A 15,911-nucleotide genomic window follows, 5' to 3' on the forward strand; every position below is an offset into this window, starting at 1 on the left:
AACGTGGCAGAAATCCGCCCGCTGGTTGGGAGCGACCACGGACAAAGGCTCGGGGCGGGACGGGACGGGAGGGGAGGGGAGGCGCTGCCTTGTCCGTCTCCCCCATCCATTCACCCACGGCCTTTCTACAGCAGCCTCCCCGAACCCGGCGCCCTCCAGATGTGTCGGACTACCATTCCCAGCGCACGGGGTGGTGGGAGTTGTAGGCCGACACATCTGGAGGGCGCCGGGTTCGGGGAGGCCGTTTCACGGAAGTAGCCCGCCGGAGTCGTCCCGGGGGTCGGGGTGGCGGGGTCTGCGGGACTGGCCGAGTCGGCACAGTGTTTTCCCGAACCCCTCAGCAATCCGAATCGCGCGTGGCTGCTGCTTGAAACTTGGAGCCCCGAGAGCGCGGGCGGGGCGGGGCGGAGACGGGGCGTCATTGTCAGGAGGGAGCTGCTGGCCTCCCGATTTTTCTGTCGCCCGGGGAGCTCTGTGCTAGAGGCCTCCTGGAAAGCGCGCGCCCTCTCCGCAGAGCATGCTCGGCGCGGGCAGCGGGCGGGGATTGGCGTTCGAGGGCGTAGGCCTAGCTGGGGTCGTGGGGGTGCAGGACAGACAGACGGCTGGTGCTGGAGAGAAGCGATCCCAGCAGAGGTCGTAGGGGGGAGGGCGGGTGCAGCAGGGGGCAATCTTGCTTAATCCGGAGGATCCCGAAATGCGCTCCCCGAGGCGACGGTTTCCTCCCTGTCCGCGGGCCAGGCGTGCCTTCCAGCCTTGCCCCTTGCACCAAAGCGGAGGCGTCGCGTGGTTCTTTCTCTCCTCCTCCTCCAGGCCTGGGGTCTGGCGGCCCAGGCGGCCCCTCCCCCTTGCGGAGGCTGCTGGGGCTCATTACTTGATCAGAAAGGAATTTGGTGCCGTTTTCCGCACGCCGGCTCCCTGGGGCTGGTGGTGCATTAGAAACACATGTGCCTGCTGGACCTGGGGCTGCACAATGGGGGCGGGGGGGGGGCGCAAGGATTTGCATCCGGTCCTTGGTGTGTCTGCCGCAGAAACCTGGAGCTACTGCCCGGGTTTCTGCAGCGACTGCAGCAGGGCGAGTTCTGAAAGGTTTCTGTTTTGTCCAGTTTGTTTAGACCCTCCGTCCCCGTCCCCGTCCCCCCCCCCACTACCTACTACCTACTACCAGCCGCTTGGATAAGCCAGGCCTGTGTACAGGGCTTTCGTTTCTGAATGGGGGCCTGGTAGGAACGGGTGCAGTGATAGGGCATGGAGCCCAGCTTGTCTTTAGAGAGAGAGGGCGGGGGCTATCTAGGTCATATTTTTTTTAAAACCAGCGAAACGCAAAGGCACACATAATGTTAAAAAAAAAAAAAAGCCAGGAAAGAAAACATCCTCAAGTGTAACGAAACAGAGAAAATATCAGTAAGAATTTTCAAAATATATCTGGAGAAAGACGAGTGACCCCTAAGGAAGGAAATATCTTTCCAAAACACGTCAGGCTTATTAAAGCATTTTTAGGCGCTTGAGAATATCTTCTCTCCTGTAATTATTTTTAGATGTTGTGTGTGTGTGTGTGTGTGTGTATGGAGAGAGGGATTTGTGAGAAAGGTGGGATATATTTTTTGAAGGGTATGTCTTCTATTAGAGAATCTCACACCCCCTTCAACAATGTAGGCCAGCCATGTCAGAATACAACTCCTGTCATCTCCAGCTAGCAAGGCTGGGGGTGATGGCAGTTGAGGCCTGACACATCTGGAGTGTGCCAGGTTGGGGAAGGCTGACACAGGCATTAAAAGTGCTTTAGGCCAGCGAGAGGCCAGATGCTCTTGGGTGAGGTCAGGGCAGAGGCTTTTCCCTGCTGCCACCTCCTCCTCTCCTTTTGGAAGGCCTGGCGAGGGCTGCACATGAGGCTCCTCTTCCCTTTTGGATGTTCCTGTCACAGGGGGATCCTGTGCAGATGTCTGAGGCTTCACTCAGACTTTGTGCAGGTAGGAAGTGCAGTCCCGCCCCTCTGCCGAAGGCGTTAGGGGAGCGCACATGTAGCCCTGTGCAAGATGCTGGCTAGCAGTGCAAGAAAGAGGGGGCAGCCACCCCCATGCGCACTGTTCACCCACAACACTGCCTGCTGCCACTGGAGCTGATAGTTGTTGTGCAACCGGGAGGACCCTGGGAGGGCTGCTTAGTGGAGAGCAGCTGCTGCTGCCGCTCTACTTCCATTCCCACCCGTGGGGAGCAATTATATTCCAGGGTTACGCTGCGTACAGCCCCTGCCAGCAGCCTAATTGCTGAGTTCAAAGGCGTTGTGGCATGGGGGTGGGGAAGAGGCTCTCCTGCCCCACATCTCATGGTGGCACTGCGTGCCACTCCTGCCACTTGTGAAAGGCTCTGTCCCTGCCTGTCCACTCATGTTCCGATGCCTGCAGGTGCCTGTGGCAGTTTTTGATTCCAGCACTACACCACTAGCTTAGGGCCAAGCTAGCAGTGGACAAAGGCTACTAAAATTAGCTACCCATTGTTGGAACGAAGGGCAGCGTGGGTGGCTCTGTTCTGTGCCAGAACTGGGCTGCTTCGCAATGTCACCTGGAAGAGGGACATGTAACCATTATGGATTCACAGATGGATTCACAGATGGCTAAGTCCTCTGTACCAGTTAGTCCCTGTTCACCCAGGGCTATAGCAGGCTGGTAATGAAGTGCTTCTCATGAGATGCTCCTCTCCAACACTTCCAAAATGTAGGACTACATTTTGTAGCATGGTGTAATTCAACCTTCCCCACCCTGGTGACCCCCAGATGTGTTTGACTACAACTCCTGGGTTGGACACATCTGGAGGCCACCAGGTTGGGGAAGGCTCAGGTAGTGGTTAGAGCATGCTGGTTGTGAATGATGAGAGTTGCAATCCAACACATCTGGAGGACACTAGGTCAGAGAAGGCTGGGTGAAAGAGAATCAAGCTAGGATACCCAGGCGAAAACCTTCACTTGGCTATGATGCTCTCTAGGTGACCCTGCATCAGCCACTAGCTCTCATCCTAACCTACCTCACAGCATGGCTGTGAGAGTAAAAGGGGAGGAGGAGCATGGCTGCTCTGAGCTCCTTAGAGGCTGCATAAAAATGTATTAGCTAAAATTAACTATTAACTGTCTTGGTTGGAGCCAGTGATGTCCAGATGAAGCATCCTTCCTTTTCCTCCTCTCTGTCCTCCCACCCCTGCCTGCTTCTCTTACATGAGGTAAAACCTGCTTTTTTCCCTCTTTCTTAGTGAAACACTGTGGTCACCCTTGATTTAGCCCCCACAGCACTATACCTCACTGCCCAGGTGGACAGGTCATAGTCTTGTTAGAAACGGTCTGTTTGTAGCTTTTTCCTTTCATGGCTGACAAAGAGTATGTCTGCCTTTCAGTGCTAGACAAGGGCAGTGTACAGTTTTAGAGAGCGGGGGCAGGGGCGGGAGGGAAAACAAGATAAATGTTAAACTGAAAATTGTGGTTTTAGGAGTGTGTGTGTTGGGAGGTGAACGTTCCTTGTTGCCAAATTGTAAATTGATAGCAAGCACTCCTGCATTGGCACAGGAGGATACTCTGCATCTGAAAAAGTAAAAATATACTATAGAATAGTAAGTAAACCTTAAAAAAAAAAAAAAGCATACAGAGTGTGGCACTTGGGTAGAAGGATGTTCTGTGGTGCTTTGCCAGAATCAAGGCTAGCTCCGCTGGTCTTTAAAGTGCCATGAGCAAGTGTCTACTTTCCTTCCTTTGAGTCTGCCCCTGGCCACTTAGAAGTGTGCAAGCACGATCCCGCCAAGTTTTTTTTTGCTGGATTGGCCTTTAATACTGCCTCAGAGGTACCACAGCAAGATCTGCCCCAGATCCAGAGGCCGTGTGCATGCGCTAAGGGTGTGCATGTATGTGAGAGAAAAGAATTAGAACGGGGAGACCAGTTCTGTAGACCAGGGTTGGGAAACCCTGTTCAGCCCAAGGGCCAGATTTAATTTCAGAGAAGCTCTTGGGGGCCCACATTCCAGGGGTGGGCAGAGCTGATGGCAACGGCCAAAACTACAAAAAATACCAGCATATTGTAGCTTAAAGATCTTACTGCTAGTAACTAAGCCTTGGAGGTATTTCAACCCTTTAGAATGGGGAAAAACCCTGCGCAAAAGCCAGGAAACTGCCAAATGATCAGTGGTTGGGGGAAAGGGAGAGGGCCAGGGGAAGGGCACATAGCTTTTTGGGGAACCCTAGAGGGCTGGATTTGGCCCCCAGGCCTGAGGTTCCCCACCCCTGCTGTAGATAGCGAGTCCCTGCAAGTTGGCCAGTCCACTGCAGTTCCTCACACCTTACCTGTGCAATATGCTTCCAGCCCAATTGTAATCAAAGGTAGTTTTTTAAAAAAGTATAAGAGGGAACATGAAAAATAGTGAATTGCAAGATAAAACAGAATGAACTATTTCTGAGCTGGACCAAACATTAGGCTAGATCTTACTGGAAAAGTCTTGTGCTAGAAAAGACAGTGTCTCTCCTTTGTCTCCATTCTATTCCCTTGTTCTGATCCAAGATGAAAAAGACCAGGAATCTGTTCCACACCTTTTGTCTTATTCCCACTCAAAGCCACTGTTTTGTCCCATCCCCAGATCATTGGTGCTGTTAGTTCTTCCACTAAATTTTAGCTGCTAAGGTCACGTTGCTGTATGCTGATCTTCCTCCTGCTTGTCCACCTGTACACATTGCAGCCCTCAGCATGGTGAGCCAGATGCGTTGTGGTGTTAGCCTGGCTGCTGGACATGTGTATCTTTACTAGTGTGGAGGTTTTCCGGGTGAGGAAAGAACCCACTTAACGGAGCCATCAGGAACTGGTGCACCTCCCCTGGTACCTGGGGTTTTAGAGATGACTGGTACATGATGTGGACCGTGACATATCGAGGAGCGCGATAGAGCGTGTCATGGGGCTCGCATGGGTAGTAACTAATTGCTGCCTATGAGATTTCTGGATACTCTTACACACACCTAATGCTGCTTATCACTAACTATTCTAATGTAGGCTACTACTATCACTCCAGTCACTAATACTAATATAGGCTAATACTACCAATATAGGCTCTTCTTTTGTATCAGGAGTATAGTCCTGATACTCTTAATCATTGCCTCTTGATACTCCTCCAGCCACCGTCCAGACAGACAAACAAACTCCCCAATGCAGTTGATATGCTTCCTGCGAAAAGAATCTCGGATTCCCAGCAATTGAACTGAGTGGGTTGAGTTCTGGAAAACTCTGGTTCTTCCCACCCTCCACAAGGGACACATTTACTGGGGCGACATCATCTGGCGGGCAGCCAGCAGATTGCTCACAGAGCTCACCGCCCTTCTGAAAACCATATTGTCTGGATCCCCTTGTTTTCTGATGAGCTCAGATCCCCAGCTGGCGCGCTGGTCTGTGACCTGCCGTTTCTTCATTCTGAGCCATGTGCTTCAATGTAGTTTTGTGAACATTCAGCTGCGTTTGTTAGTTCAGCTTCATCGTTACATCAAAACGGACACCCCAGTCTGCGAGGATGACATTCCAACCTACTAATCTCTAGCCTCTGACTTATGCGCTAGACGCCCATAAGAAATAATACAGTCCAAGGTGAGGTGAGGGTATATAGGGGTTGTTCTATCTATACAAGGACTATGAGGATGCTATATAATGAAGGGGAGTCACCAGACCAGGTTTGCACTGGGCATCCGTTGTCTTGCATGCATTTGGACCACCTGGGAGCCTTAAAGCCATAAGCCATCCTTCCCTAACCTGGTGCCCTCCAGATGTGTTGGACTACAACTCCCAGCATCCCTTAGCCAGCATGTTCTGGCTAGGGGATGCTGGGAGTTGTAGTCCAACATATCTGGAGGGCACCAGGTAGGGGAAGGCTGGCATAAGTAGTTGCAAGAAGCTCCTTCAAGAATGTCCTCAGGGCCACCATTGGGCTATTGGGAGCTCCCAGGCATGGCAGTATCTGTGGACCTCTGTAGCCAGTGAGCTATAACTGAAGGGCTGTTTCTCCAAGCAAAGCATAGGCGACATTGTGAATTCTCCTTCACTGGAGGTATTTAAGCAGAGGCTGGATGGCCATCTGTCAGGGGCACTAGCTGCACCCTGTAGTGCAAAGCCTAGCGGGTTGGACTAGATGATCTCTGAGGTGCTTCAGATATATGGTGCATTTTCCCAGCTTCCTCAGCCTCTGTTGCCTCAGAGGCCTGGCCCACCTTGCCACCCTCTGGGGTGGCTGTGAACAGCCCAGCATATTCGCCAGCGCTGTCTGAGCTCCTGTGTGGGCCAGACCAATCTGTTGCGTGCCGCTACTTCCTCTGCTGCTGCCTGGGCCCAGGGGTGCGCCTGAGTGCCATCTTCTCTGACAGCAGCTGCATTCCAGAAAAGAGCCTTGTCCAGAGCTGCCAATTAGGGGATCTGGCTTTTTGGGTTAGAGTCGATCTCATGTGTGCCAGTATCAGTGTCTGGCTCCTTGTGGCATGGCTGTTGCCTTGCCCAGCCCACTTTGGGAAGGGCACTGCTTGCACATGGCAGGACTGTGCCCTGGACACTGGGAAGCTACGCGCGGGTGTGTGCAAGAAGCTGGCAAGGTGAATCATGAGCCAGAGGCTTGGCATCCCACAGACAGCTGCTTTCTCTTGACACTTCTCCTTCAGCCCTCTGCTCTTCCCGCCTTGGCCAGCTTTGTTGACACCTTTGGGTAGCAATCCCTGCTCCAGCTGTGTCACCCTCGGTTCTCTCCCTCAAGTCCTTCCAGGGAAGCATGAGCTTGCAGAGGCTGAAAATTGCCGTGTGGGTGGATTCTCTTGCGTCTGTGGCTAATTCCGGACCCCGTGTTGAATCTTCCTGCCTTTGTACACCAGAGCTTCGAAGGGATTTCTCCCAGCTCGCCTTTCTTCTCTCCTGGCCTGGGCTGGGTGCAGCGCCCACCTCCTCAGAAATGCTTAGCCAGCACATTCCCTGCACAGTGAGCCTGCTGGTGCTGCAGCTTTCTGGTGCATTCACTGGAGGTGGGAAACAGAGCATTGCAGGGTCCTTCATGACATTCCCAGTAGCACGAGTGTGCTTGTTCCTGGATGGAAAAAAAAGAAGCCACTTGTTCTTTAGAGACTTGTAGTTGGGGTGTGGATTTCTTTCTGCTGCTTTCAGTGGCATTGGGAAGGTTTAGGTCACGGGTGGGGAATGTGTGGGCTTCCTGTTGTTGGGACTGCAACACCCATCATCTCTCACTATTGGTTATGCTGGCTAGTGCTGATGGGAGATGCAGTCCAGCAACATCTGGAGGGCCAGGCATTCCCCATTCCTGATTTAGGTGCTGCAGCTTTGGCAGGGATCAATATCTCTCAGCTGGATAGGTCGTGGGGGGAGGGCTTCCCTGTTTTATTCATTTGTTTATTTGAGTGTTAATAAACTGTCTTTTGGCCCTCACAAGAGCCTCCAAGGCGGTGTGCAAAAAATAACATTAAAACCAAATAAAATATTAAAACAATTTTGAACAACGAACCAGATTAAAGCAGAGCAATATTTATTTATTTAGTACATTTCTGATCTGCCCAAAAGACTAAAGTGCCATAGAAGCAATTAAACATATACAATGCAAATATTTAAAATACAATGCAATACAATATATATATATATATATATCTATATCTATCTTGTGGAATCAAACCCGTCACATACTAAAAAACTTTAAAAGTTCCATGGAATAAGAATATTTTTACTACCCATCTGAAACTATACAGAGATGGGACCAGTCCACCCTACCTTGGGCTGGAGTTCCACAGTCAGGGTGCTGGCACAGAAAAGGCCCTGTCCTGCCTTCCCAGCAACTAAGCCCCTTTTGGTGGTGGGACATACAGAAGGGTCTCAAAAGAAGACTGGGCAACTTCATATGGGAGGAGGTAGTTTTTCACATATCCTGTCCCTGAGCTATTTAGGGTTTTATAGATAAGCACCAGCACCTTGAAATGGGCCTTGAAACAAATCAGGAGCCAGTGCAGCTTGTATACAACCAGTGTAATATGGTCTATAAACTGCACAACAGAAAACAGTCTGGCTGCAGCATATTACACCAGCTGCAGTTTCTGAATACTCTTCAAGGGCAGCCTCACTTAGAATGCATTGCAGTAGTCTAAATTCAAAGCAACGGTCTACAGTATCTGTCATTGTGGCCAGATCTGTCTTCTCCAGTAAGGGCACAGTTGCTGCACCAGACAAAGTTGGGCAAAGACCCTCCTGGTCAGAGCAGTCAAGTGAGCATCCAGGAGTACCCCCAAACTGTGAACCTAATATTTCTGGGGGGGTGTAGTTCAGAACAGGCTGGACTCCCAACCCTAGAGTAGATTGTCTGTTGACCATTGGGACCGTTCTGCCTTGGCTGAACTGAACCTCAACTTGTTAGCCCTCATCCAATCCATGTCTACATCCAGGCAACAGTCCAGGACTTCACAGCCTCCTCGGCATTATCTGAAAAAGAGGTGGGGCAGGGTGTCATCAGCATAACCCCAAACCCTCCTGATGACCGCTCCCAGCACCTTCATGTCAGTGTTAAAAAGCAAAGGGGATAAGACAGAGCCTCAAGGAACCCCATAGACCAGCCTCCTCAACCTGGTGCCCTCCAGATATGCTGGACTGCAACTCCCACCATCCTGAGTCAGCATAGCCATAGGCCATGCTGGCTGTGGGTGATGGGGGTTGCAGTTCAACGCATCTGAAGGGCGCAGGCTTGGAGAAGGCTGCCATATCAGTGGCCAAGGGAGAGGGGTGAGCAGTACTCCCCCATCACCACCATCTGGGAACATTTAGCCAGATGGGACTAGAGCCACTTCAGATGGGTGCCCCCAAGTCCTATACCAACCGAACATCCCAGAAGGGAACCATGGCTGATGGCAGCAAATGCCACCAAGACGTCCAGCAGGGACACACTCCCCCTGTCTAGCTCCTGGTACAGGTCATCCGTCAAGGCTGTTGCAGTACCAAACTGAACCCAAACCCAGACTGGAAAGGATCCATGGGACAGCAGGAGTGAATTTGGGTAAGGGGTTCGAAAGGTGGAGATACACATTCTTTCAACAAATGCCTGCCCCCAAACCCATGTTTGCCAAGGTAATGCAGAAGGGGGGGTGTAATTCTTCCGGCACCTGCCAATTACGCTCTGCAAACACCCTGATGGTTTAGAAAGGGTTGTTTTCCCTTCAGATGGGCTTGTCTGGCTTGGGGATGCGGGGAACAGGTTAAAACTGGCTGGGGAGTAGAACTGGCTTGTGTCAAGTCAGCACCAAAACTCTAGTTGGCAGGGGAGAACTGATGTTATGCAAGAAGGATTGACTGCCAACTAATTCTGCCCTACAATGTTCCCACTTTAGTGTTATGAGGCAAAAATGGGGCTGAGCTACAGTCCCTAGTAATATGTCGTTCCACCTTAGGTCACTGTCAATAGGTTGGTTGGTAGTATATAATCATATAATCATGGGGTTCACACAACAAGGCAACCCACACTCGAGGTTGAGTATGGGTTGTTGAACTGTGGGCTATGGAAACATGGGTTGTTGTATTGTGTAAATCCAGCCACTCTAACAAACCATGGTACTACAAACAACCCACAGTTCACAACCCAACAAGAAACTGGGTTCTCTTCATGGTTTGTTAGTATGGCTGGGTTCACACAACACAACAACCCACATTTCAACAACAACCCACGGTTCAGTGACAACCCACACTCAACCTTGAGGGTGGGTTGTCGTGTTGTGTGAATCCAGTCATTGTCTTGTGATAGCTAGTGCTATGTGCACTCAGTACCAAAGAAGTACAAACAATATGCTTGGAATAAATTATGCAAACTAAATTATTTTTATGCCTTCATTTTGCATAATTCTGCTTCTATAATGACCAGGTTATCAAAAGGATTTGGGGTCCCGAGGCAAGAGGTGGGGTGGTAGGGGAGGGGAGGGAACTGAGATAAGAGGAAGAGCTTTGACTAAGTGGACAGGAGGATGGGAAATAGTAGCCATGAGGCAGAGAGTGGTGTGGGCAGGATACCAGAATCTCACTGATAAACAGAAGCCCTGTCTGAACATGAACATCAAACTCTGCCTACATGATCAAGTTCATCCTGACAATCATGAGAGCTAGAACCTTGATTAAACAACAACAAAAATATTGAGTCTTAGGAGACCAAATTCTGTGCCAGATGATACATTCTACACTTGTACAGAAAACATGTATTGCTCTCTTGTCTACAGTTCACATATCCCAGTATTCCACACCATGCTGCTCCAAGACATTTTGCTGCTCAAAGCAGAGCCCAGATGTCACCACCCATCTTTGTTGGGGTCAATGCTTCAAAAAAATATTGCTGCACCAGTCAGAAAGCAAGTCCTGCTTCCGTCACACCCTGCCCCGCCACGCCCCGCCACGCCCCACCTTGTGCCAACTGAAGCAGGTTGCTTCACCTTGTTATATAGCAGGGCCGGCCCTGAGCACACAGATATATGAATGAAGAGAAGGGTAAACCTGAGTGCTGTAGCTCCTGGTTCAGTTTTGGTTGTCTCTACAGGTCTGGGTATACTCACGTTGTTAGTCCGAAGGAAAAGACATTGACAGAAGCTTTTAAGGGTGTAATCCTATGCATGTTTAGACAGAAAAAAGTCCCACAACTCTTAGCATTCCCCAGCATGCTGGAAGTTGCAGGACTTTCTTCTGTCTAAACAGAAACAGAATGCATAGGATTGCACCCTAAAGTAATGAATGGGCCAGGAAAATGCAGGCCTTGATTTGCCCTCCATACTCCCATCACAGAAATTAAGGGATCTACCAGTGGAGTTTAAGGGATCATAATATGTAATGTGCTGGGAAAGGAAAACTAGGGTGCTTTCTCTTTAAGAAATAAAAAGGATGAGGATTTTGCCAATAATGATTTAGTTTATCATGTTAGTGTCCTGTCTTTTCTCTAAGGAGCTCAGTGTGGTGTACAGACAGTTATCCATTTTCATCCTCTTTACAATCCTCTTGAGGTAGCTTAGATAGGGACCAATCCAAAATTACTTGGTATAAGATGATTAAAAAATGGAATACAGTGCAGTACCTCCCAGATCTAAACTCTAGTCATCCAGCAAATCTGAGGGTCTAAACTGAGAGCCTGTTGGGGAGAATGCTAGACTTGGACCAAGGAGAGCTGGGCTCAGATCCTTGCCCAGCCATGACACATGGAGTTGCCTGTTTCCAGTCATTGTGCCTCAGCCTAATGTACCTTCACAAGTTTATGATGAGGATAACATGCAAAAGGCCCTGCCCCTCATATGTTGCTTGAGCTCCTTAGAGCAGCCTTCCTCAGCCTGGCATGCCCTAAATGTGTTGGACTACAACTCCCATCATCCCCAATCAAGACGAGTAACAATGTTGGGACAGATGGACAAAGAGCCTTCCCCAACATTGTGGTTTTGTTCAACAACTCCCAGCATTCCTGACCATTGTCCATGCTGTCTAAGGCTGATGGGAGTTGAAGTCCAAAATAATCTGGAGGGCAGCACATTGAGAAAGGCTGCCTTAGAGTACAAACAGGCATAGGAATCTGCTTTATACAAGGGCAGTCTCTTTGCCCATCCATCCCAATATTTTGTACCCCAGTTTCCCCCAACCAGCTGTGCTTGGTTTGGGATGATGGGAACTGTAGTACAATACATCCAGAGGATACCAGGTTGGGGAAATCTGGTCTGTTCAGACTGGTGGTGATGCTCCATGGTCTCAGGCAAAGTGTGTGCTCTTCCACTGCATGCAAAGTGCCCTTTCCACAGAAAAGCAATGGGTAAAATACTTCCAGGATATGCTCCATGTGACTTCATGTCAGTATGAGCCATGGTTACCAGTCGTCCTTTGTTTCAAGAGATGACCTTTATATCGGAGCATGGTAGCTCTGCTGAACACCACAGAACTGACACCGCAGTTACCAGGTCTCTCTCTTCTCCTCTCCTCTCCTTCTCCCCTGCTCTAAAAAAAGAAAGAAAAAATCATCTGACAAATCAGATGCAATATTATGTTTAACATCATTTCATTCAATCTCATCCAGACATTTGGAGTGTCCCTCCAGGATGTTTGGATAAAAATATGCTATTCTGAGAACCAGCCGGCAGCTGGCTTTCAGCTGATGGAGGTGTTTTCAGCACATACAAGATGACCTGTTGAACTTTCGGTTATATGGATAGCCAGCAATAAAACTAGGTTCGTTGTGCCATGAGGCAGCAGTGGCTCTGAAAGGCTGAAAAGAGCGACAGGCACCGAGGCCTTCCCAATTTTGCCAAGTCCATGGATGCTCCATGCGGCCACTTTATTGAACTCCGCAGACAGGAACAATGAACAAAGGTGAATTGCTTCTTGGCCATTTTAAATATCTGTTTGATATACATTCAGGTGCTTCAAATAATAGATTTTTCCATCCATGTCAGTGAAGGAAGAGCCCAGCCTTCCCAAACCTGGCTAGAGGATGCCAGGAATTATAGTTCAACCCACCCAGAGGGCACCAGGTTGGGGAAGGGTGGAATAGCCAACCAACGCATGTTGGGATTTCTCACAATTTTGGCCCTAGCAAGCTTCCCTGATCCTGAGTCGAGAAATAAAGGTGCTGCAGGGCACCCCCCAGGGTAACTGTGACATAAGGGAGAGAAGCCAGCTGGCAACCTCATTCCAAGCACAAGACCCAGGAAATCAATGGGGAAATCTGGGCTCCAAGCCAGGGACCTCCAACTACAACAAGCCCCTTCTACAACAGGTAGAGGATGGCATCTCTGCCTACCTAGCACATTCCTCCAAGGATCCCATGGCATCATTGATTTGAGAAATGGGACACGTGTTTGCAGCCTGTCAAGATGCACGCAAACCTTAGGTGGGGACAGAGCTCAAGCCTCCTCTGGCAACTGCTCGGTCCTCTGTAGAGGGGACAATCTGATATTCTGGGAATCCTGTTCACATGTGACTGTGGCAGCAGTGGGGGGTGGGTGGGGTATATTGCAGACGGGCAGCTGCCTGGTATGAAATGATTTAGATTCTTCAAAGAATAGATGCACCGGTGTGGTGTAGTGGTTAGAGTGTTGGGCTGAGACTGGGGTTACCTGGGTTCAGGTTCCCATTCAGCCATGGAGCCCACTGGGTGATTTTGGGCCAGTCACTGACTCTCAGTCTAACCTACCTCACAAGGTTGTGAGGATAAAATAGAGAGGAGGAGGATCATGTACGCTGCCTTGGGCTCCTTGGAAGAAAGGTGGGATATACATGCAACACACAAACAAATGAATAAAAAGCGAAACAGAGCACAAGAAGTGGGCCCCTTATGCTACATCTGTCTTCACCTTTACCTGCCCTGCATAGGGTGACAAAAAACGCTTGTGGTTGGTGGATTGAGGGGAAAAGCTTGCGATCTTGAGTGTGCTGCTTTGTCAATTCTCAGGCTTGTCTGTAATACACCCTCTTCCAATAGCAAACAAAGGAATAGAGACCAGCCTTCTCCGACCTGGTGCCCTTCAGATGTTTTGGACTACAACTCCCAGCATTCCTGACCATTGGCCATGCTGGCTGGGGCTGGTGAGGGTTGAAGTTCAAAATACCTGGAGGGCACCAGTTTGGGGAAGTCTGAAGTAGACATCACTGAGCAGCAAAGGTGTAACTGGTGGTGTGAAACCTATCTGGTGAAGCCAATGTTTCCAGGAGATGTGGCTGTTGAGGGGATGGAGCTGGGGAGTAAATGGATCCAGTCCATGCTGGAGTTCTTCCTGTGACTCTAGTAGGATTCTGGACCAAGGGACTGGGGGCAGACGAAGCCCCAGTCTGCACTGGAATGTGAACGTCAGAAAAATTTGGCAATTCAGCAAATGGAGCACGTGATGTCCCAAAAGAGACGCAACTCGGCAAACTCCCACTATAGCCTTGGAAATGCCCAGTGGGGAAGGGACCTCCTGACCTGTGATGTGATTGTGCTGCTGCACGTGGTAGGAACAGCACATGGCCAGCTGCCATTGAAATCCCCCCACCCACACACACACAACTTCCCTGTAAATCACCGTCCAACTGTGTCCCAGCTGGATGGCAGTGTGGTTGCCATGGTGACAGAAGGATGCTGGTTGCCATGATAAGTTGAGATTTCAGTTTCTCCACCCACACAGCCTGGACCAATTCTCCTTGCTCCTTCCTCCCCCTTCCCAGGAGGGCCTGAAATGAGATGGCAAAGAGAACAGAACCCAGTGCACTTGGGTAGGGTGTGTGAAAGCATTCGGACCTGATCCCTGCTGGCTGATTGGCAAGGGTGGGGAGGGAGTGGACCCTCCTGAGTAGATAGGGAAGAGAGGGCGGTATCATAGAGACTGTCTCCATGGAGGCCCCTTCACACAAACCGGGATGCCTCATTGATATGCCGCTGCTGCTTTAATTTCACTATTTTCTCTCTCTTCCCCCTCCTGCCACATGCTTATTGGGCAAGCAGTTCGCTGCTGGCAACATGCGTGGGTCTTAGTCTCCAGGTGGGCATCCTGTGCAAGCACCATAAAACACAGAAATTGATGCTGGGTATAGAATTCAACTTCCAGAGACTCCGCTTTCAATTAAAAGGAGGAGAAAAGGAAGAAAGAAACCAGTGTTTTTAGGTGTTGTGGGCTGTGAAGATGTGTGTGGGGATCACTCCTGCCTGAAATCTTGGAACTCCCAGTGACTGGATGGTAGGCCTTCAGTGCCCTGCAGAGTTCCTTGCCCTTCCTGAGGACTACAGCAGCAGAATAAATTGTGCAAAATAACCCAACATACGCAAAATCTACTTTAATATCCCTAACTTGTACAGATCCTAGCGTTCAGCTTTTCTTAGCTCTGAATCTGGGTTTCCTTTGTACAAAATTGCAGTAACAGGGGATTTACTCCCCTCCTTATTGTACCTGTTTCTCCCAACCTGTTTGCATGATTCTCTGTCATCCAGGGCTTTGTACACCTATGAAGATGACTCTGACAACCTGAAACTGGCTGCCTCAGGAAGTGAGTATTTCTGCCTCTGCCCATACCTCCTCCTTGTTAGGCAACCTTATGTTGCTTTGGCTTTCCAGTCCTAGCCATTTATATTTGGCCCTGTTCTTCAAGAGGGCAGAACTGAACTAGCAATGGGGTTTATTGGGGAGTTAGATGCATGTGACCTGTGGCAGGGACATGCCCAAAAGGTTGAGGGCGCATTTTCACTTTTATTATGTGTTCCTTCCCCGTCTCAAAAAAGAAAAACAAACCAGAAGGGTTTGGGGCAATTGTCTGTGTCTCATGAATGTGTTGCTTTCTTTCCCCAGCTGGTGGCCTACAAGAGCTCTCCAGCCATTTTGTGAATCAGAAGGTGATGTACGGATTCTGCAGCGTCAAAGACCCCCAGGCCACACTACCTAAATATGTCCTCGTTAACTGGGTAAGGCCTACTTCTAACGAGACTGGGGGTGGGGACAGTTTGCCGTATCCTGAAGGGGAACCTATCATCTCTGTGCAGGACACAAGATTAAAGCTGACCTGCCCACATGCTGGGAGGATGACTGTATCTTTAAGAGTTGTAGAGGAGGGGAAAATTCTAGCAGATGCAGCTTTTCCTGTCACTGCAGTCCTCTGGTGGGAAAAGCCACACAAGGTGAAATTCTCCCTTCTGTGTAACTACTAGGGTCTTTCAGGGCAGCCCCATACAGAATAGGGTTGAAAATGTGCCTGAGTTGAATTTGTTAAAACTGTTACGTAATGGTGAAGGCCAGTGGAGGTAGGCCCCTGTGGTGTCAAGCGTAGCGTCAGTTTCGCGTGACTTATTTCCTACATGAAGACAACCTCGGTGTAAGAAAGAATGTGTACCCCCATCATTTGTGAGGGTTGGCATGAGTATTTGCCCAAGTTCTGGGGCACATAAAGCCGGCTCTG

The 15,911-nt window shown here is 49.8% G+C and overlaps 1 protein-coding gene across 3 annotated transcripts in view; it reads left to right on the forward strand.

The window, feature by feature from the left end:
* DBN1 (drebrin 1) overlaps positions 1 to 15,911 on the forward strand; it is a 38,032-nt gene that overhangs the window by 7,421 nt on the left and 14,700 nt on the right. For all 3 annotated transcript variants that reach the window (XM_084839426.1, XM_084839424.1, XM_084839425.1), the window contains exons 2-3: positions 14,953 to 15,008; positions 15,308 to 15,420. In XM_084839426.1, the coding sequence (XP_084695552.1) occupies positions 14,953 to 15,008; positions 15,308 to 15,420 (169 nt within the window). The remainder of the gene's footprint in view (positions 1 to 14,952; positions 15,009 to 15,307; positions 15,421 to 15,911) is intronic.

The sequence above is a fragment of the Heloderma suspectum genome, chromosome 2 (assembly GCF_057233095.1).
Source record: "Heloderma suspectum isolate Gila_16-S chromosome 2, 16-S_ref, whole genome shotgun sequence".
Classification (NCBI taxonomy): Eukaryota; Metazoa; Chordata; class Lepidosauria; order Squamata; family Helodermatidae; genus Heloderma; species Heloderma suspectum.